The sequence below is a fragment of the Urocitellus parryii genome, chromosome 2 (genome assembly GCF_045843805.1).
Source record: "Urocitellus parryii isolate mUroPar1 chromosome 2, mUroPar1.hap1, whole genome shotgun sequence".
NCBI lineage: Eukaryota > Metazoa > Chordata > Mammalia > Rodentia > Sciuridae > Urocitellus > Urocitellus parryii.
This window is the reverse complement of record NC_135532.1, coordinates 184,417,372-184,441,492: the sequence shown is the minus strand read 5'-3', so window position 1 is coordinate 184,441,492 and position 24,121 is coordinate 184,417,372. Positions and strand designations below refer to the sequence as shown.

The 24,121-nt window shown below is 36.2% G+C and overlaps 1 protein-coding gene across 1 annotated transcript in view; it reads left to right on the top strand.

The window, feature by feature from the left end:
* Map3k13 (mitogen-activated protein kinase kinase kinase 13) overlaps nt 1–24,121 on the top strand; it is a 60,079-nt gene that overhangs the window by 17,568 nt on the left and 18,390 nt on the right. The window contains exons 2-7 of the mRNA XM_026389334.2: nt 1,032–1,591; nt 7,840–8,023; nt 12,472–12,663; nt 16,436–16,594; nt 18,909–19,067; nt 19,635–19,743. Coding sequence (XP_026245119.2) covers nt 1,117–1,591; nt 7,840–8,023; nt 12,472–12,663; nt 16,436–16,594; nt 18,909–19,067; nt 19,635–19,743 — 1,278 coding nt within the window. The 5' untranslated portion in view covers nt 1,032–1,116. The remainder of the gene's footprint in view (nt 1–1,031; nt 1,592–7,839; nt 8,024–12,471; nt 12,664–16,435; nt 16,595–18,908; nt 19,068–19,634; nt 19,744–24,121) is intronic.

Here is a 24,121-nt window from a genome sequence, read left to right as displayed (position 1 = left end):
ATCCTGCTTTGAACAAATTTAAGAATGATGTTGCATGATCTGGCTGATCTAGAACAAATCTGTTTGAAAGGTTAGATAGCCCCATATTACTCATGTACAGATCAGAAGTAAAGAACACATTTGAAGAGCTGAGGCTTAGTTGTGTTGCTCCAGATTTGGTGCTGTATAGTAAACAACATTGATATCTCAGGAAGTTATTTTGTCATACACAGAAGACATTTGTCTACATGACTTAATGAATGTCTTAGAAAGTAAAGCAGTGCCCTAGTAAGATAAGGCTTTAAAAAAACAAGGAGAAAAAAATTAGTTGTAACGTATAGTAACATAAATTATAATAATGTAAGTATATATATACTGATTTCCCTTGTGGAAAAGGAAGTCATTTTATCTGATTAAAAAAATAACAGCGCGAGGTATGGTGGCACATGCTTATGATCTCAATGATTCTGGAGACTGAGGAAGGAAGATCATAAGTTTGAAGCCAGCCTGGGTAATTCAGCAAGACCCTACCTCAAAATAAAAAATAACAGGTGCTGGGGGTGTAGCTCAGTGATAGAGGGTCCCGGGATTCAGTCCCCAGTATGCAAAGGGGATTGGGAGAATGATAGTTATAAATACAGAATGCTTGGAATACCTTGAAAATCACAACACTCTAAACTGCTCCCAAATCTAACCAATTAACTATTGTTAGTTCTTTGGATGAATCCTTCTGGTCTTTTTCTTTTGTGTGTGTTTGTGTATCCTTTTAAATGAAAAAAAAAAAATATATATATATATATATATATATATATGTATGTATATATATATATTTTGTTCCAACCCTTTTAAATGATATGTCATGAACAATTTTTCATGTTAATAATTATTCTTTCACAACATAATTTTTCATTGTGAACAGTATTGCATCAAATAGAATAAACCACAGTTTAATCCTCCTCATCATTTTAATGTTTTTACTATATAAACAGATGTAGTAGTAAGGACACTAAAGATTTAAACAGCGATCTCAGGCCCTGCTTTTGTTTTCCCAGGTTTGGGAGCCCTCTTGTGCATCAGACCTCTATTCTAATAATCCTCTGAGTGTCATCTCAGGACCTCGGTCACACTCATGGCACGATGGCCAACCCTCAGGAGCGCCTGAGCTGCTCCTCTTCTCCGCATTTCCCCTCCAGTGAAAACAAAACCTTCAATGGACTACAGGATGAGCGTGCAGCCATGGGGAACCACCCTCCACCCAGGCTCCTTGAGGACCCCCAGGAAAAGGGGGTCGTGCGAACAGAGCCGAGCGACAGCATGAACAGCCCGGTCACCACAACAGTGTTGACCAGCGTGAGTGAGGATTCCAGGGACCAGTTCGAGAACAGTGTTCTTCAGCTAAGGGAACAAGATGAATCAGAGATGGCTGTGTCTCAGGGGAACAGCAACACCGTGGACGGGGAGAGCACGGGTGCAACTGAAGACATCAAGATTCAGTTCAGCAGGTCAGGCAGCGGCAGTGGGGGGTTTCTTGAAGGACTGTTCGGCTGCCTAAGGCCTGTGTGGAACATCATTGGGAAGGCGTACTCCACCGATTACAAATTACAGCAGCAAGGTAAGACAGTGTGGGCGGGGCAAAGACTTCTTGCATGAGTGCACCGTCAGCACCATTCCCTCCAACATTAAAACCTAGATAACCTTTGATGTGTGGGGCAGTTAAAGAACTAGGTCAGATGACTACCCCATGTCAGTTCCCTTCAGACCTTCTAAGTAGACCAGATGCACATTTGGTGTGTCTTTTTGGTTGGAACCCATCTTATATGGTCATCCTGTCTAGTGGTGTCCAAAGTAGAGAACATACAGCACAATCCATGAGTTTAAAATAAGAAAAAAATATTATAACTCCTCTTTTTCTCTCTTTTAAAATTTCTATTTTTCATGAATGCCTTCAGATATATTTGATATTATAATATAGTTGTGTAGATATACAATTTTTAAATAAATCACATAGTGGGTGCGTGTTTAAGCATTTTTTTTTTTTTTTTTTTTTTTTTTTTTTTTTTTTTTTTTTACTGTTAGCCTATACAATCAAAAGGTCTGATGGCCAGGCTGGGGTTATAGCTCAGTGGTAGAGAGGTTGCCTCACACGCATGAGGCCCTGGGTTTGATCCTCAGAACCACATAAAAAAATTAACTAATTAAAAATAAAGATATTGTGTCCATCTACAACTAAAAAAAAAAAATTAAAAAAAAAGGTCTGATGGGTAAAGTGGCATGAGTCTCTAATCTCAACTACTTGGAGACTAGCTGGAAGGATCACTTGAGTCCAGGAGTTCAAAGACAAGCTGGGCAACATAGCAAGACCTCATCTCAAAAGAAAAGACAAAAATAGTCTGATGGTCATTGGGCTAATTCATTACCAAGCAGAAGTCACATGGTAATGTCCTTGAAGATCATAGGACTACCTTAGATTACAGTAAAAAGGAATTATTATTTTATAGTAAAGGCATAGAAAGCTCACATTTTGAAGAAAGAACAAAATATCTAACCAATCTTGAGAAGAATATTATATCTAGATCCCACAGTTTTTTAAATAGTGATTTTTCAGTTGCCATTATTGTATAACATGTGTATTCATATATTAGAATTCAAGTATTATACTTTTGAAGTAGGGGGAACACGTGGTCCTCATGTTCTGTTCTTTATAACCTAACTTTATTCTCTAAAAGGACTTTTTATTGATAACAAAAGCAACATATGTATGGAATTTGAAAAATAAAAGTAACTTCCCTAAAATATGTTAAAATAATCTATGATCCTTACTCTCTTGAGAATAACTACTATTAATGTTTTAATAATATGTTACGTTGGGCTCAGCACTTGTCTAGCATGAACGAAGCCCTTCGGTTCTATCCTCAGTGCCACACACACACAAAAAAAATCAGCATGTATGTTGTTTGTGCATGTATATATACTTTTAAAAATGGAGACATACTATTTGTAGCATTTTTTTCATTCATATTGTGAACATTGTGTCTATTTCTTAAATATATTTTAAGCATCATTTTTAACGCCTACCTAATATTAAATTGTCCAAATGTGCTAACATTTATTTTAAAAATCTCCTATTGCTCACCTCTGAATTTGTTTTTATTTTTAGAGATCGTAAGTCACATTGCAATGAATATTTGTCTATCACTTTATTTTTGCATATATTTTTGTTTAGTTCTTAGTATAAATTCCTAGATGAGCAATCATTGAGTCCAACAGATTTTTTTTGTTTTTTTAAAGACTTCTTTTTAGTTGTAGATGGGCACAATACCTTTATTTTATTTATTTACGTGGTGCTGAGGATCAATGCTTGCAAGACAAGCACTCTACTACTGAGCCACAACCCCAGCCCAGATTTGTTATTTTTAAAGTTTTTGATACATTTCCTTGTGGCCTTATTTAAATGATTCTTTTCTTGAGTGCTAGCATCAAGAAATTCTGGAAAGAGCTGGGTGCGGTGGTGCATGCCTGTAATCCCAGCAGCTCAGGAGGCTGAGGCAGGAGGATTGTGTGTTCAAAGCCAGCCTCATCAAGGGTGAGACAGTAAGCAGCTCAGTGAGATCCTGTCTCTAAATAAAACATAAAACAAGGCTAGGGATGTTGTTCAATGGTCAAGTGCCCCTGAGTTCAATCCCCAATATCTCCCTGCCAAAAAAAAAAAAAAAATCTGGAAAGAAAAAAATATAGACCAAAGTTGAGATTGTTTTATTTATCTTACAAGTAAATAACTGAATTTCAAACTCTGTGACCCTCCCTTCAGTCTGTTCATCTTTCAGTCAAGAGTATGGACAGCTTTTCCACAAGAACCTATTGACATCAGTCACCATAGTCCCTTTCCTCATGCATCTGTGTTTCCTATTTCAGAAATAGGAAAATACCAAATAAATCAAATACCAACTTTCTCTCAGTACCCATCCTCCAGAAGTATATTGGGATTTACTGGTAAATCTAAAAGTTCTAAGTACTTTTCAGGATTTTTCAACCACAGCATCCATTCCTGCTGCATGCAGAAATTCTTCATCAGTTTTGTGTTAGACGTATTCTATCTGTCTGTCTCTCTTTCATGCATACACTAATACCCTACACATTCTACTCTCAGCTGCCTTCCATGATTTTTAGGTTCCAAGGAAATTAAAATTGTTTCTTGTCACACAAAGTTTGAGGAGTCCTGTGTTAAGTAGTACTAAATAGCAATATGGATTAAAAATTGTAAATAAGGGCCAGGCACAGTGGTATACGCTTGTAATCTCAGTGACTCCAGAGGCTATCCCAAGTTCAAAGCCAGCCTCAGCAATTTAGTGAGGCCCTCTCTCAAAATGAAAAATAAAAAAGACTAGGGAGATGGCTCAGTGGTTAAGCACCCCTGTTCAATGCCAGGTACCAAAAAAAAAAAAAAAAAAGAAAAAAAAGAAATAAGGGTAAGCACAAAAAAGAAAATAAAAATTACCTGTCATCCTAAAACCCTTTCTTTCTTTCTTTCTCATCCTACAATTAACTTTCTTCCTTCCTTCCTTCCTTCCTTCCTTCCTTCCTTCCTTCCTTCCTTCCTTCTTTCCTTTCTTTTTTGTGGTACTCAAAATCAGACCCTTGCATCTTACACATGCAAGACAGGTACCCTACCACTCATCTATATCTGCATCTGTCCATAACCCATTCTTAATGAACATATTTAACTTATTATTTTTTAAAAGTTCCCTTTTCTCTGCTTAGACATAAAACCTAATAAAAAACTAACACCCACTTATGTAAAAAACAATATTTGGTTTTGAGGGGTTTTACTTGTCCAGTCTTGTACTTATTTTGGTGATAATTTGGACATCTCAGTGTCCAAACACATCACTGAGGTTCAGAGTCATAAAAGGGGGCAACAAACATATACTGTACATCTGCTAAATGAAGCCTTTTAATTTTTTTTTTTTTAGTTCTATAAACTTGAATTCAATTTTGTGTTCCAATCAATTATGTGACTTTCAGGAAACCTTATTTCAGGAAAAATTAAGAAACAGACCTGGTCAGCATTAATTCTCAACATGGTACAGCAGATGCCCAGCTCCTCAGCAGATTGCAAAGAGTTAGGCACTAAGGGCTAGTGTTGCTGTAGGCTTGAAGAGGGATTTACCAGCCAGAAACTGAATATAGTGCTTCCTTCTCAGCTCTGAGATCAGGGAGCTAATCTTTAATCCTACATTGCAATCAACCACAGAATAACACATGTAACAGATGTATCCCCCTACTCTTGGTATTTAAGAGGAAATTTCACTAGATTTTTAAAAATTTTAATGATGTCCTCATCTCCCTTTTAAGTATCCTCATAGTGAAACCCAAGTAAGGTAGTATGTGTTATTGAAATATTTTATGGACAAATAGTTTCCCATCTTGAAGCAGGTATTATCATGGCCACGTCTAAATAAACAAAAGAAAACTTTTGCCTTAAAGTAGGTGTTTTAGTCAGCTTTTTTGCTGCTGTAACTAAAGGACCCAACCAACACAATTATAGAGGAGGAAGAGTTTATTTGAGTGCTGATGGTTTCTGAGGTCTTGGTCCATAGAAGGCTGGCTCCATTCCTCAGGGCTCCAGGTGAGGCAGAACATCATGGCAGGAGAGGGTAGCAGAGGAAAGAAGCTCACATCATGATCAGATAGTAGAGAGACTCCACTAACCAGATACAAATATATACCCAAAGCCACTCCCCAATTCCCACCTCCTCCAGCCACACCCTACAACTTCAGTTACCACTCAGTTAATCCTATCAGGGGATCAAATCACAGATTGGGTTAAGACTCTTCCAACCCAATCATTTCTCCTTTGACCCTTCTTGTCTCACACATGAGCTTTTGGGGAACACCTCACACCCAAATTATAACAGTGGGTGATGTGAGGGTTTTCCTCAGTCCTATGAGTCACAATGGATATTGGAAATAAGTTAGTAGTTATTGTGATCAATCAATCAGAGAGAGAGAGAAAGAGTGTGAGAGAGAAGCTGGGAAAGGGTACAAATGGGATAGATATAAGAGCAGCAAAAATTCTTGGAACTAACTCTAGAGAGAATATAGCCAGTTCTGTCTTATAATGAGGTTAATTATCTTGCCTGACAGTTACCCAGCTATCCAAATTTATATGTCCTTATTGCTTTCTCTTTCCTGCTACTTTCCCATTCTTTGGCTTTCTCCTGGATACCAACAGGGACTGAAAGATGAAGCAGACAGGACTAAATTCACATTAATTAGTTTTACTTCTGGTAATTAGTTCCAACAAAAAGATTGATGGATACATGGTTGAAATATTGCTTTCTTTATTTTATACTCTTGTTCTTGAATGGCCAGTGCTATCCCTTTTCTTTTTCCATGGGTAATTAAGGCTTGACTGAATGTAGCTGAATAGCACAGGCATGAGCTATCATTGGAAAAAGAGAATTTTATTCCTTGTTATAACACCATAAACAGTTGATATTTGAATGCCAAATATATTTGCCATTTTCATTTTAATAATTCACGTATAATTCATTTTATAAAAATACTAAATTCTAGGCATTATTTTTAAAAATATAGTGATTATAATGTAAGCATCATAACACAATATGAAGAGAAAGGATGAATTAATTAATTGAATGATTTAGGAATTACTAAATAGCAATACCCATAAAATTTATATTTGCCTTCACAACACATTCCAAAATAAACTGCAGAAGGATATAAACGCTAAATTTTTAAAAATCAGCTCTAGATAGCTTTAGAAGACAGGCTACATTTTCTACAATGGAAAAAATTACAAAGTAAATACTAAACTATAATGAAACATTTTGTTTAAAAAACAGTAAAATTAGCTGGGTATGGTAGCACTTTCCTGTAATTCCAGCTACTCAGGAAGCTGAGGCAGGAGGATCACAAGTTCAAGGCCAGCCTCAGCAACTTAGTGAGACCCTATCTTGAAATTTTTACAAATTTTTAAAAAGGGACCGGGATATAGATCAATGGTAGAACACTTGCCCCTTACTCATAAGGCCGAGATTCAATCCCCAGTACTATAAAAGATAAAAAATAAAATTAGAAGAAAAAGGCTTATGAAAAATATTATTTTCATTTTTATCAAAAAATATTTAGAGAACTTCTTCAAATTTATTAGAATGACCCTGTCTGGATCCGAATAGATAAATGGACAATTCATACAAAGCAGATATGTGTATTAAACAAATGTGAGGAAATGGTCTGTATTTGACAATTAACTAGTTCAAACTCATAAAACACTATTTTATACCTAATTAGATTAGAACAAAAAATAATTGATGATACTGCTAGCAGAGTTGTGATGAAACCAACAGGTTCAGACATTGCTACTATCAGCAAAACTAGTAAACTCCTCACTTGTGATGAAAACAGTAAGTAGATGAAGAATCTGTAATACATGAAATAGTATATATCACTACAACTTTTACATAGCTGTAAACATAAAAACTAGAAAGAATTTTAAAGAGGAATAAAATCACATCTATAATGGGCAATGAGCAAGGACCTGTGGTAGAAAAAGAGAAAAGTTGACCAAACTTATAAGCTTAGGATAAGAAGGTAGGGTTGGAGAAGTGTTAGGACATACTTTGCTTGAAAGATATCTTTAATCTGCTCAATTTTAGTGGTTTAAAATACACACACACATACAAATAAAATACCAAGATGCATAGAAAAGTTGTCTTTCAGTGGGTCAGAGGGTAGGAGTTCCAGTGATGGTGATGTTGGTACCTTCAGAATGGCCTCATAGAATGGTCCCTGAGCAAATTTCAAGATCTCTTCAAGTTTGTTTCTCACTTGTGTGCCTAGATACTTGGGAAGTGCCATTTGAGGAGATCTCAGAACTGCAGTGGCTGGGTAGTGGAGCCCAAGGAGCTGTCTTCTTGGGCAAATTCCGAGCAGAGGAAGTGGCCATCAAGAAAGTGAGAGAACAGAATGAGACGGATATCAAGCACTTGAGGAAGTTGAAGCACCCTAACATCATCGCATTCAAGTAGGTCAAGGCTTTATCTTTTTTTTTTAAGAAATAGAGATATTTTATTTCTCTCAATATATGTACTTAGATTCTTACTTTGAAAGACATTTCAAAATCACTGGATAGATTTAGCACTGTGCTAGATTGATTGGAAGGACATTAAAGAACTATTAAATCTGAGTCATGTCCTGAAACATCTTTTAATCTAAAAGTTCATTTTGCACAAACATGCACTGCATGGGAGAGACACACACGTGGGGCAGGGAGGAAGGTTGTGGATTTCTACCAAGCAGTCAGGCCTTCTGCAACAACCTCATTTATCAATGAGGTGACAGAGGTCACTTCAAAATAACCTGAATATCCCAAGACTCAGTTTAAAAAAAAAAAAAAAAGCTAATGTCTGAAGTGTTCAGAGAATATCCAATCCCTGTGTAATAGATATTTACTAGTTTCCATTAGCATTCCTTCTTAATATTGTCTTATAATATAAACAGGTACTTTCAGAGCATAATCTCAGGTTTTACTAGATCCCTTTTCTATCAATGCAAAAGTTTTCTAAATCTTGTGATAGTGGAGTTATTGATGATATTAACTTATGCTATATTCCTTTCACAAAGTCGTTGTTTTCAAGAGTGTGTGAGCATATATTTCTGGTCTAGACTATTATTTCTAAATATCAACTGGGATCTCTAACAGAAGGAAGAGAGGCAAAGGTAAATTTGTGGAAGTCACCAAACTTGGAAGTGCTAAGCTCTAAAATATTTTAACCTCTTCTACCTGTACCTTTTCCTTGAGTTCCCCCTCTCACCAGCCTTTACATGTTGCCATAGTATTGAACAAATGAATGCTAACTGGCTTTAGGTGGGATGAAAGTTTAGAAACTAGAGGTTCTGGCATATTTGATAATATTTCTCCTTCCTGGAGAGTAGTATAACCAATGAGGATGTAGCTAAAAGTGAAATAACTTACATATCTCTTCCCTAAAGTAGGAGCAACTTTCCCAACAACCTTAAGAGGATCTTTTCACTATAAAACTCACCTTACAAGCCAGGCTGGTGGTACATGCCTATAATCCCAGTGACTTAGGAGGCTAAAGCAGGAGGATACGGAGTTCAAAGCCAGCCTCAGCAACAGTGAGGCGCTAAGCAATTCAGTGAAACCCTATCTGTAAATAAAATATAAAATAGGGCTAGGGATATGACTCAGTGGTCAAGTGCTGCTGAGTTCAATCCCTGGTACCCCCCCTCAAAAAAAAAAAAAACCTCATGTTACAAAGCTAAAAATGTCATGTGACAAGTCTTAACGGAATCACAACCCCAAAGTAAGGAATAGAAGTTTTTGGTACAGGTTTTGTAGAATGGGTTTTAATGAGTACGTAGGTTAAGAAGGCTCCGTGGAAAGGGGAAAACGTGAAAAGGAGAAAAACATACTCAAAGACAAAGGAAGTGTTTGGATGTATTTCCTCATGCAGAGAACATTCATGTAGAGTACATGAGAGTGAGCTTCAATTTCTGTCATAATTCCATCATTTGTTGCCCTAGTACAACTAGGAGGATGCATGACTAAAATTAAGTGCTATAGAGACCAATTATAGTTTTTCCAAGGATGAGATACTTCAAAAGATAACAGGATAATTATTTTAAGCAGCTAATAGAGACCCCATCTTCTTTTCTTCATTTTATTTCACTGAAATGATCAGACTCCCTCTATGCTGTATCCTCCTAAATGGGAGGAAAGGGCCAAGAACTTTCTAAACTCAGATAATAGAACAGTGGGTTGAAACAAAGAGTGTTTGATAGATTAGCATGGCTTTTGGTCTCCTGAAATGACCTAGGCTGTGTGCCCCAGGTAAGAGATCTTTCCAAGGAGGATGCCCTGGGTAATGGGAGGTAGAAATGTATCCCTAAGAGGATGAAGGATCAAGAAGCTTTATCTTTCCTTCCATCCTTTTGTTTCTTCCTTCTTCCTCCCAGTCTTTTTCCCACCTCATCCTCTGACCCTTCTACCTGTATTTACAGTTTTCAGCATTGTTGGGCAAGTTCTGCTGCACTGCTGCCCAGCCATTTAAGCTGAAGATCCCCAGTTGCCTTTACCTCCACATGGCAAACAATAGTGAGACTGTGTCCCTGACCCATTACACCATGCATTTGGGGCATTGTGCAGTGTTATATTTGCAGCCATCTGTGCCATGTGTTGCTTGGCCAGTGAATCACATTCAGGACCGTCTGGAAGATATGAGGACGTTATTAGATTTTAATTCATGTCCCTGGATTCTGATTTCTGGGCTTATAGCTTCTTTTGAAGTTAGTAAGAACTATGTGTAGAAAGGGAAGTGCAAGATAAGAATGTTATATATTTTTCTTCCATTTTTTTCTAGTAATCCTTTAAGAAAATCCAACCTGACTGTTCCTAATAAATTCAGTACCAAAAGGAAGAAAAGGTAGCAATTAGAACTGATAATAAAGCTGTTATTTATAGCAACTAAGAAACCTTGTCATAGTACAAGGCTGATGGAATGATCGCTTCTCATTCGTCAGTCAAGAGAGATGAAAAATTTAAAACGTATCACTGTTAGACCCTTTCTGTGTTTGAGTGACAATAAAGCATAGTTGAATAGGATGCTGAGTACTTTCAAACAAATATTTATCTTGATATTCTTAAATATTTTACATAATCCCAGTCCTATTCATTATTTCTCTACAATGATAATTAAATTATCTATTTGTAGTTGGTGTGTGTTCTCCTCTGAGTTCTTTTTTTTTTTTTTTTTGAGATTTCTTAAAGGTCAAATAATAAAAACCTGAAAAAAAATTTAAATTTGTTCTTTTTAGTTATATATGAAACTTGAAAAAAATTGCATGAAAAGTCAAGATGAGAATTCTGAGTAGCCTAGAAAATAATAGGAGAGTAATAGAAGTAGCTTTGTGGCATTTGACAGGCACATCAAGGCACAAAAAATGAAGTCTAATTAAATTTCTTTAATTATAACAAGATGTTCCCATTATCAGCACCTCAAACCATGGCCTCTAAGTTCTTTCCTCACAGCAGCCTAAGAGATAGGACATGAATTGGTAGTTGGCTCAAGACCCTAACTGGATGTCATATAGTAGTACTCTGTGAACTTTTCTAGAAAGTTTCAAGGGAGGTGTACACACCATTAAGAGGTGGGACACAAAGAATTGCAGATGATAGTTATTCTCCTTTTGTCTTGAGAACAAAACTGTGAGGTAGACTTAATATCATTTTTCCCACTTTTGTGAGCTAATGGAATTAACATAGGAATTCCCAATATGCTTGTCTATACTGAAGTTTAAAAAGCTAAAATGAAGGTAGTACCATACAGAAAGAGGAAGGAGCCAGGCTTTGAAATTAGACTGAGTTTGAAACTGACTTCTGTCACTTATTAGGTATATGAACTAATTGTAATTAAGACAAGTCACTTTCACTTTGAGCCTTACCTGTAAAAGTGGAAGAGATAATACCTATCTTCCAGTAGTTTGTAAGACAGATCTTAAATAAGACAAACTGTGTGGGATATTAAATAAGACAAACAAACATAAACATGTCTGAAAAATATAAGATTTTTTTTCCTGATATTATTCTTCTTCCTGTTCCATGCCTCTGCACATGTTACTGTGAAGGCTTTCTTCAGCTATGAATATTGAGGTGAAGTCAAGAAACATTTATCAAGGACTTACTAAGAACTTCCAAGTCTTGTGGGAGAGAGAAAAGAATTTGAAGACCTTTCCCTTCAAGGAGTCTGTAATCTCTCTGAGCAGAGAAAAACTGCATGTAAAATATTCATGGCTGCTATATGTTATAGGAACTTAGAGAAGTGAGAGATCTTTTCAGATTGGAATAATCAGGATACGTTTCATGAAAGATGAAAATATAGTCTGCATAGATGTATATAATATGTTATATAACATTACTTTTATTCTAAATAAAAATGCTTTTCAGACTACATAAAAAATGAACTTGTTAGTTATTTTAAATTCAACTAATTTAAAATCCATTAAGTAATAATAAAAATAATTTGAATTCTCAGTCCCTTCTATATAATACCCCCTTTCTTAGTGTAAAAGGAAGATACTTTTATTCTTAACAAAGATATATTGCTATTCTAAACAATCTAAAACAACACAGTGTCTAGCCTATATAAGCCTCAGAAAAGGGTGTTCTTTGTCCCAGAGTGGAATGGTTCCACATAAAACTACCAGACAGCCCAGCCTATAGATTACTAGAGTGACCAGAACAAAACAAAAATTGTCTATATGCATAATAGACAAACCTGTAGGCTAGAGAGATTTTAATTCTAAAGAACTAGGAACTATTAACTATGTGCACCTTTTAAATCAATTGGAAAAAGAATTTGTCTTTATTAAATATTCTTAAACTATAAAAATATATATGTATATGTATATGTGTATGTATATGTATGTACATGTTTATGTTTTTCTTGGAAGGGGTGTTTGTACTCAGGCCCCATGTTATTGTATCATCATGGAATACTGTGCCCACGGACAACTTTATGAAGTCTTGAGAGCTGGCAGGAAGATCACACCTCGATTACTAGTAGACTGGTCCACAGGAATTGCAAGTGGAATGAATTATTTACACCTCCATAAAATTATTCATCGTGATCTCAAATCACCTAAGTGAGTTTTGGAGCTTATTTTTCACGTATTTTGCTTTGTTGTTTTGAAATAAGGAATTTTTATCAACTATAATTGAAGTTTTCAGACATCATACTTTGAGTTCAGATTAAAGTCAGCACAGCGGGTAATTCTATTTGCCTATCTTTTGGAATATTTGTTGAGCTGCTTACTTACCTTATATGTGGCAGATATGTTCAGGTATCTGACACCATTTTCCCCTTTTTATTGTCGCTTTTAAATCGTATAATTGTACAAAATTCATTATTATCTGAACTATTCAACTTCTATCATCTCTGATAATTAATACCAACCTTCTCTACCACAAAGCTTGGTTTGTTGTATTCCTACTGGTTTGTTGATTGCAGTACCAGGGACTGAACTCAGGGGTGTTCTATGAATTATTTACACCTCCATAAAATTATTCATCGTGGTCTCAAATTATTCATCGTGATTTTATAGTCTTAGTGTATACAATAGAGTAAAAATGGGTGATAAGAAACAGAGGCAAAAAAAATAACATAAAAACATTAGTACCAAAACTTGTTCACAAAATATATGCCATAAACTTATAGGTGTGTTAATGGCACACATCTATAAATTCAGCTACTCTGGAGGCTGAGGCAAGAGATTGCAAGTTTGAGGCCAGCCTGAGCAACTTAGCATGATCTCATCTCAAAATAAAAGATGGCTTGGGAAGTAGCTCAGTGCTAAAGCACCTACTACTAAAAAAAGAAAGAAAAAAGTATCTTATAAGATTCTGTACAGGTGTTTTTGAGAACTATAAATTTGGCATTGAGCTTCTGAGAGTCTAAACAAAGGAGAAAATAAACAGGTACAAGTTATAAAGTGGCCATAACAAACATAGTTATTTAAGAGAAGCAGAGCTATTTCTGTTAATCTCTGATTTCCAAATGATTCCTTGGTAGCCAATAATCACTTAAGTGTGTATTCAACTCCCCAAATTTCATGAAGGAAAGAAATGAATTGGTAAAATGGCATATGTCCATGTAGCTCTATTTTTTAAACATTATTTTTTATTATTTCTCATCACATTTTGGTTTACAGAAGCAGAAAAACTGTTTTTTCAAAAACATTTGCATAGTGCTTTATTGGTTTAGAACATGTTTTATAGCCATTATCACATCTTTGATTGTATCAAAAACTGTGGATGTTAGAAGTGATAATATCATTATTATTTTTGTTTATGTAAGAGAAAGTGGGCCTCAGCCCAAAGGGACTAGGACTTGAACCTAGAACTTTAGAGCCAGACTACAGCATCCTACCTCATTATGTGAAGATAAGGGATTCATAATGAATCCTGCCTCTTCTCCTCTAGGGAAGATAAAATCAGTCCTTGGTTAAAAAGTTAATGAAACTCTTATTTATCATCATCATTCTCAACAATGTTTATTACAATGGTTAGCTCATTGAACAAACTCCTTCCTGTACTTGCAAATAAACATTACTATATAGCATTCATACCTTCTGTTTCTATTCTTAACACAATTTGTTGCCTTTCTCGTCCCCTGCATACACATAAAATATGCAAAATACTTACTAAAGGCATCTTCAAATGGTCTCTTGAAACCAACATGTTCTCCTTGAGAATTAAAGGTTAGAATAGTAAGTAGGTCATCCAGTGTTAACAATGCCACCCTTAACCCTAGAGGCTGAGGAGTTTTGGGGTTTCAATCAAACTTCAAGAAGACAAAGATCAGGGCTGGGGTTGTGGCTCAGTGGTAGAGTGCTCACCTAGTATGCATGAGGCACTGGGTTTGATACTCAGCACCACATACATATAAAATAAAGATATTATATCAACCTAAAACTAAATATATATGTATATGTATGCATATGTATATGATATACATATATATATGAAGACAAAGATCAACCTAACATGTTGTAAGGAAAACTTTCACTACCAACATTAAATCTGCAGTCTGTGTGTCCCCAACATTGTCTCAGAAGATTTCAGAAAAGTTTCAGTGTTATATCATCTCCAATCTCCTCCCTTTTCTCATACCAACTGAGGCAGAAGAGGAAGTTCCTACAGTTTTTCTGTTCCTGGAGGCCTATCATGTTTTTTTAATTTCATGGCATATGACACTATCAATGCTCCAATTATGTCAGATAGCTCATAATATTTTAATCCACATGAATTTACACTAAGACTATAAAATCAAAGCTCCTAAATTATGTAAATCATATCCCATGCAAAACCAGGGGACGGATGTGGATGGAGGTATTCCAGAGCAACTGTAAGCACAAAGCTGTTGAGTAAGTAGCAAGTCATTTGGCATTGGGGGTGGAGGTGAGCAAGTGTGAAGTCCTTGGTTCAAATGACAAGGGCAGGAACAAATTCAGAAGTTTTCTGTTTTCTATTTTCCTTGAGTCTGATGCTATTTGAGTATTAAGCTTCTTATCTTTAAAAATAGGTACCTAGGGCTGGGGCTGTAGCCTAGTGGCAAAGGACTTGCCTGGCACATATGAGGCACTGGGTTTGATCCTTAGCACCACATAAAAATAAACAAAATAAAGGCATGCTGTCCATCTACAACTATGAAAAAAATTTAATAGGTCCCTATATCATTAAGGCTCTGGCACCCTAACTCATTAACATTCGGAAGTTGTGAACAGGTTTTTTGGAGTGAACTCAGCCTAGTGTATGAGGCTACCCATACTTTGGATTTATATTCACCTTTAAGGCAAGCAAAAGCATCTGCTCCATGACACATTTCAGAAAAGTCCTATGAAAAGTAAAACATGACTTCTGTGGAAGCTACTTAAGCTTAGATTTATTCCTGTTTTTTTCTTTTCAGCAATAGTGAAGTGCAGCATTCATATGTGTCTTTTAATGGATCTAGTGACATGGTCCACTGCATGACATAACTGGCCATTATTTAAATAATGTTTTTAAATGAGGTGTTTTCCTTAGTGGATTGGCCAAGACTGGCAAGGGAGTAAACCAAAACTATTGAGCACTGGTGTTTTATGTATCTAAGCTCATTTAATTCAAGTGAAAATTATATGGGACCATTATTACCGGCACATAATATCTTATCCATGACTTGTGCAGCCAGATTATTTCAAAAAGGTAATATAGTGCTAACCTCAGACCTCCAAGGAAGTCTAGAGGAACTCCCTCTAATCAGCCACATTGACATACCTGTGGCAAAATCTATGAAATTCACACAAAATGAGATATAATGATTTTGCCTTATACATATAAAAAGTATTTTTGAGACCTTTTACATTTCTGAATTGTGAATAAGATATTGTGACCTGAATTGTCTCCATTTTATAGATTAGAAAACTGGTTTAGAAGAGTTAAGTAACTTGGCAAAGTTACACAGTTTGCAAATGGTGGAGGCAGGATAAAACTAGGCATTATGAGGATAACAGAATGAATTGGACACTAATACCCTATGTACATATATGACTACCCAGCCAGTGTGATTCTACATCATTACAACCAGAAGAATGAGAAGTTATACTCTGTTTATGTAGTATGCACTCTACTGTCATGTATAACTAATTAGAACAAATAAACAATTGCATTTGAACTGTTTTTTTTAAATAGGCATTAAAAGCCTATTCTGATAAGCTGCTTCATTTTGCTACTTCCAGTGCATAGCTAATGCCTTGGTCACATTGGAAACTTCAAGTTGAACTCCACAGGAAGCAGCAAACAAAATCTTTAATTGCCATTTAGAGTCATGGTTTTCATTACTACTAATGATCTGGATGTTTTCTTTATTTCTTTTTAAAGTGTTTTAGTGACTCACACAGATGCAGTAAAAATTTCAGATTTTGGTACATCTAAGGAACTCAGTGATAAAAGTACCAAGATGTCTTTTGCTGGCACGGTTGCATGGATGGCACCAGAAGTAATACGGAATGAACCTGTCTCTGAAAAAGTCGATATATGGTGAGTGATGCCATCTGTGCCAAATAGATTCACCCTATTAACCCTTTCTTCCTGCAACAGTTTTACTACCCAGAATATTCATTACTGTTGTTCACTTCTGGTTGATTTTGGTCTTATTTACCTAAGGTAGTACCCAGTATGATGCTATATGGTAGGAAGGATCAGAAGAGGAATTAGGGTAAATATCCAGTTAGTAAATCATCAGTTCCCTAAGAAAATATGCTGACCTTTCTGGAAAACTAAAAGTCTATTTCAAATGACCATTTAGTATAGTCTTCCTGAAATGTACTGCATAATTCTCACCCTTTTGAGTAAAATACATTAAACAAAACTTACGTTTGCTAAGCCAGGCATAGAGGCATATAAGACCCTGTCTCAAAACAGAAAAAAGAATTGGAGATGTCGTAGTGGAGCACCCCTGGATTTAATTCCCAGTACCTGAAGAAAGAAAAGAAAAACCTATTTTTGATGATTCACATCATCATTACACATATTTGTAATATACTTTGTTATGATACAGTTTTGTGCTCTAGACCTATTTGAAATGTATAAGTCTATTTGCCTTTTTATTGAATAACTCCTATGAACTATGCTTTTATTTATTTATTTTTTAATTTATTTTTTAGTTGTAGTTGGACACAATACCTTTATTTTATTTATTTTTATGTGGTGCTGAGGATCAAACCCAGGGCCTCGCACCTGCTAGGTGAGCAATCTACCACTGAGCCACAACCCCAGTTATATGCTTTTATTTTTTATCTTTATCAACATTTCCTCTGAGGTCATAAGCCTTAGTTTTAGCAATATTTTCCCTGTAATCGCTTTTTCCCCCCACCCTTAAAATTGGCTACTGGAAACTTTTAGGCTTTAAGAAAATAATAGCATATGTTAAAATTGCATATAGCATCTGTGTAAGTGGGATAAGATAGAGTATTCATAGTTCTGATAGTTAACAAAGTGTCCTCAAGGATTATACCAATTTGTGTTCTAATCAGAAATGTATAAGAGTATTTTCTCAACAAATATATGCTACACTTTGTATTTTTAACTATTATGTTGATCAAAAATGGCATCTTGGAAGCAGTTTTCATTTGCATCCTCGCTATTATGAGTAAGGTTATACATTTTTGTATGCTTAAGAGTCATTCATCATTTCTTATTTGTGAACTATTCACATCCTTTTTTTTCAGATTTCTGACCTTTTTTCTTATCAATTTATGAGGTGTTGTTTTTTGTTTTTTTTTTTTGTCCTGGGGATTGAACTCAGAGGCACTCAGCCACATCTCCAGCCCTATTTTTTGTATTTTATTTAGAGACAGGGTCTCACTGAGTTGCTTAGAGCCTCACTTTTGCTGAAGCTGTCTTTGAACTCGAAATCCTCCTGCCTCACTCTCCCAAGGCACTGGGACAATTTATGAGCATTTTATATGTCAAGGAAATTTGCCTTTTGTATAGATGAATTGCAGATACTTTTTACATTTTGTTATTTTGCTTATAGCATTTTTTCTCAGGCCAAAATAGTTTTAATATAGCTCAATTTATCAACCTCTCCTTTTTTCTTCTAGGTTTCCTAGTTTAAAAAGCCTTAATCACTCTTAAGATTATAAAAAAATTCCCAATGTTTTCTTTTATTTTCCTTTTTTTTTGCATTTAATTCTTTGATTCATTTAGAATTTTTTTTTTTGGTGTGTGTGTGTGTGTGTGTGTGTGTGTGTGTGTGTGTGTGTGTGTTTGTGTGTATACAGGGGATTGAACCCAGAGGCGGTTAACCACTGAGCCACATACCCAGCCCTTTTTTGTATTTTATTTAGAGACAGGGTCTCTCTGAGTTGCTTAGGCTGGCTTTAAACTAGTGATCCTCCTGCCTCAGCCTCCTGAGCTGCTGGGATCACAGGCATACACCACTATATGGTGAGGGATAGATTTAATTTTTTCCCCAGTTTTCCCAATAGCAATTATTAACTAATCAAATTTTCCCGCTAGTTTGTGATGCCACTTGTACTGTATGTTCAGTTCTTGAAAGTATTTATTAATTTCTAGATTTTAATTCCAGTCCATTAGTCTGTTTGTCTATTCGTGTATACCAGAGTTAATTATTGAGACTTTATAATGTCTTAATATCTGGAAGTGTTGGTTACCCTTCATTGATTTTTTTCAAAAGTTTCATGAATTTTTCTGTTTTTTAATAACAGTATATTCTAATATTAAAACTGGATATATATATATGTTAATTTGACCAAAAATTAATTAAAAATTAAAATATAAATCAGTCTTTCTGAAATGTCTTCTATACATGTTCCTGGTACTACTGTAGGTCTTTTGGAGTGGTGCTTTGGGAGCTGCTGACAGGAGAGATCCCCTACAAAGATGTAGATTCATCAGCCATTATTTGGGGTGTTGGAAGCAATAGCCTACACCTTCCAGTTCCTTCTACTTGCCCTGATGGATTCAAAATCCTTATGAAACAGACATGGTAAGAAATGCATTTCTCTTCCAACATTCTCTTTTACTTTTTTCTGCAAAGGCATAATACAACTTCTCTAAAACAAGTAGGTAAGTCTCTAATGTGTGTTTGCAGTCAACCATCTGGTGGTGGAAAGATTAGAGCCTTAGAGTCTGAAACCCTTGATTTCAAATGCTGGCCCTGCCCTTTTCTGTCTTTTTTCTTTGGGGCGTGTCATCCAACTATCTGTCTTCACGTAGAGAGAGCGCTTTCTCATGGAGTTGTGTTGTGATTAATTAAAATTTATAAGTGAAGAAATTGGTATGATATCTTGAAATAGTAGGACTTAGTTAATGATAGCTATTATTATTTTACCAGGCCTAGTGGACTATTATCAAATAGCTCACTGCTCCTAGATTTCCATTTCATCAATAGAGGTATCTCTAAATTGTAGTTTTTGTTTGCCTTCAGTACATCAAAACTATTTGTGATATAGCTATTTTGGAGTTAAAATAGTGTATTTCATAAAGTAGAATAAAATTTTTATCTTCCTGGACACAAATTCTGAAATGCACAAGCTGTCTTTTTTACTTTTAGGCAAAGTAAACCTCGCAACAGACCTTCTTTTCGGCAGACACTCATGCATTTAGATATTGCATCTGCAGATGTACTTGCCACCCCACAGGAAACTTACTTCAAGTCTCAGGTAAGCTCAGAAACCTTCTAACAGATGCTACTGACCAGACAGGGAACTCTTTAGGAGAAAGGGTAACTCTTAGAAGGAGGCCATTTTCATTCTTATAACAATGAAATAAGCCTATTCATTGTTAAATAATAATGATACTTCACACATATGGCATTTGGGAGTTTGTTAAGCACTTGATGTACATTATCTCATTTGAAAAGAACATGTATTTGAATGTTGTCCTTATAGTGGGTTCTGGTAAAATTATTGAAGAAAAAAGAAGAAAAGAGGATGCTAAACCTATAATATACCTCCATTTGAATTGGAATTTATGGCTGATCTTCATGAAAGCATTGCTTTCCTTGAAGCAGAAAAGCTGAAATACAGAGGAAAGAGATTGAATACCAGAAAGATCCGATGAGGCAATTAAGCCCAGAGAAAACCTTTTCTCTAATTCTGTGTGTTACCTAGTAATAGCTCCAAATAAAATATAATTTAATGTATCTGTTTGCCTTCACTGTACTAAAACCTTCCCAAAACTCATGGTTTAAAACAGTAAGCCTTTATTTAGATTTCCTGTGGGATGGTGATTTGTGCTATGCGATTCTTCTGCTGCCTCTGACTCGGTACGCTCACATGTCTGCAGTCAGTTACCAGGTCAGCCAGGAGACTGGCTGGCTCTAGACAGACTTATTCACAAGTCTGGGGATACTCTGGCTGTTAACGTGGAGTACCTCCATTCTCCTCTGTGTGGACTCTAATCCATTAGCAGGCTAGTATGGGCTTGTTTTTGCAGTTTCTAAGGAATAATAAATCAGAGACTTATCCTATTAGTCAAAGTTCTAACACATTCTCTATGATCCTTGAACCTAACTTTCCCCATAGCTGTGTCTGTAAATAGACTTGCCCCTATATTTTTTAGTGTTTCTGAGAAATTATTATGTAAGTAAAGTGTTTGTTTACACAGAAAATAAGATGATTAAGAGGTTGACTTCATGACAGTTCATGTATTCTTTGATATGTAGTCAGAGAAATTCCCTGAGAACTATTAAAACCCATCCATTCAAATACATGTAGGTATGAGGCACTGGATAAGAAATCTTTCAAATGTCTTCTGCTAGTATTCAGAAAAGACAGTCCTTTTGTGAAATGAAAGAGAATGATAGTGAATACTCCAGGAAATCATTCAAACCTTAGCATATGGTTGTAATCAGAGCTTTGCTTCTTTTACAATAAAATTACATATCCCAATTATAAAAATACTTTAAAGTACTCTTAACTGACAAGCCATTGAGACAGTCAGTTCTATTGTATATATTTGGAAAATTTCAAATTCTAAACAGATTTTTACTGAAGTTCTCTGTAAAATAAATTTTACTGGAGTTCTCCCACTCTGAAGCTAGTTCAACTTGAGCAACTAAATATCAAGAGTCAGTATCCTTAAAGGGCCAACCTGTTTTATTATTGAGATACCCAAAGCATGGAGTATCTACACTGAGCTCAGGAAAGTTTCTTTGGGGAGAAAATATAGTACATTGGGCATCTGCCTTAGTTTGGGCTGCTACAACAAAATACCATAGATTGTATGGTTTATAAACAACAGAAATTTTTTCCCCATAGTTCTGAGGCTGGGAACTCCAAGATCAAGTTCAAAACACCAGCAGATTTGGGGTCTGGTAAGGGCCCAAGTTCTGGTTCTTTGATGATGCCCTCTCACTGTGTCCTCACATGGCAAAGGGTCAACAAACTCCCTTGTGCCTGCTTTCTGAGGATACTTATTCCATTAAAAATAGGTAAGTTCTCATGACCTAAGCACCTCCCCAAAGGACTCTACCTTCTAATACCTTTACTTTGGGAGTTAAGATTTCAACATATGAATTTGGAGTGGGGAACGTACAAACATTCAGACCATAACAGCCCTTTTTTGTTGTTATCACTTTGTTTGTTAATTTGTTTTGTTTGGTACTAGGGATTTTACTCAAGGCCACTCAACCACTGAGCCACATCCCCAGCCCTATTTTTTTGTATTTTATTTAGAGACAGGGTCTCACTGAGTTGCTTAGTGCCTTGCCATTGCTGAGGCTGGATTTGAACCCTCCAATCCTCCTGTCTCAGCCACCCAAGCTGATGTGATCACAGGCATGCACCACCTTTTCTGGCCATAACAGCACTTTTAATATTTATTAATCCATTCACATTTTTTCTTCCAACGTAAAATTTCACTTCTCCCTCAACACCAAATCTGCTATTCTTGCTAGTTTAAAGATTTTTTTCAGGTATTTATAAGCTGATCTGACTCTAGGTCTGAAACTGAGACTATCTCTGACTAATGTTAGTAAAATATTTATGAACTGTCTAGTGAGTTACTAGGAAAAGCAATGAACATTGAATATAAACCCCTGTCCTATCACTATAAACTACGTGACCTTGAATAAGTCACTAAGTTTTCTAACCCTCAGCTTACCCATCCAAACAAGAAAGATAATTGTATCTTCTTTTAGGGAGTTTCTGTGACAATCAAATGAAAAGATTAAAATGCAGATGTAGCATGAACTATTAAGAACTGTGTGATTATAAAATGTTATTCACCTCGCACAAAGCTATACAAATAAAGCGTCCTTTGAGTTGTTACCTTCTGGGTGCTTTTTCAGATGAACTCCTGAGATGAATAAGATGGTAGCTAAAAAAAACTCCTAGTAATTGTGTTTTGACTTCATCCTGCCCCAATAGGGAAGATCTGATTGTTTCACATACACAGAATTTTGCTCTTGCCAGAGCAGTATTATACCTGAGGCCTTGCCTCCTCTCGCCTGCTGACAAGATGTTCTCAGTGTCATTTTCAATCAGTAGCTGTTAGCTCCTGGTCTCCACCTTCCACCAAACTGGTTGGTCAGGAGTGCTGCCAAGTGTCCAGCTGACCCCTTCCTGAGAAAAAGGGCTTCAGCAGCAGCACGTGTGTAAAGATGCATATAGAACAGATGACAAAGCAATGGATTTCAGCACAATATTAGATTCTGCCAAGGCTGTTACTCACTCCCAGACAATCAGCCATTCTTCAAAGAGGCAATTATTGCTCCTGGTATTCAGCTGTATTTCATATTGGCCTTTAGAAAACAGCTGCTAGTTGGGTCCTATGCTCAGTTTCTAAATTCTCGCACCATCCTCTGCTTTTGCACCATTCTTGCTTCCTCTTGAAAGCCACTATTGTTAGTTTTTCATTGCTGTGACCAAAATACCTGACTAAAACAACTTAATCCATGATTAGCCAACTCCATAGCTCTGGGCCTGAGGCAAGGCAGAAGAGCATGGAAGAAGGATGTGGCAGAGGACAACTGCTCAGCTCCTGGCAGCCAGGAAGCAGAGAGAGGATTGCCAGAGAGAAGACAAACCCTTCTTGGGCACACCCTCAGTGACCTTCCTCCAATGAGGTTCCACCTCCCAGTAGTCCTTTCAGCCAGAAGGGGAGAGTCCCGTGATCTAATCACTAACCACAAGCTCCACCTCTGAACACAGGAGACTTTGGGGACATTCCAGATCCCATACCACACTGTAACCACCCAGAGAGTGGTTAAAGAGATAACTGCACTTGTCCTGGGGCTAGCCTGTGCTGCCTTACAAGTATGCTTCTCACGAGTGATTAGGTGCCAAGGCTAGGTCCTCACACTGGGAAGGCAGTAAAGAGGAACCGAGTGCCAGTTAAGAACTGGATCGGATGCTCTCTAAGGTTTTTCTGATTCAGAATCTATGATTCCTACTCCTAAGCCCCCAGCCTCTTGCTTCTCTATTCCTTGAACTAACCTGGAACTGGCTCGACATTTTTTTCCTTTATAAAAATTATGTAAAATAAATATAGTATAAAGTTTACCATTTTACTAGGTTAAGTGTCTAATTCAATGGCTTTTATCATTACATTCACACTGTTGTGAGTGGTCACTACTATTTCCAAAAATTTTCATCAACCCATTAAGCAATAACCCCCTTTCCCTCCTCTGATCTCTGATAATCTCTATTCTATTTTCAGTCTCTATGAATTTGCCTATTCTAGATATTTCACTTAACTGGAATCATAAAACGTTTGTCCTTAGTGTAGGTCTTGTTTCACTTACTTAGCATGTTTTCAAGGCTCATATATATTGTAACATTTGTCAGAACTTCATTATTTTTTGTAGTTGAATAGTAGTATTCTATTGTATAATACCACATTCTATCCATTCATCTGTTGATTCAACTTCATTTTGATATCTATATTATGGGAGATAAATAGAAACAATTTTTTTGGTACAAAAACTTCAAACATCTACTGAGTAACTTTAGAAACCTTCTAAATGTCACAGATTTCCCTAGGCCTTCTCTGGGAGGTAAAGGGGATATCATTAATGGAGTGATCCAGGTTTCACTT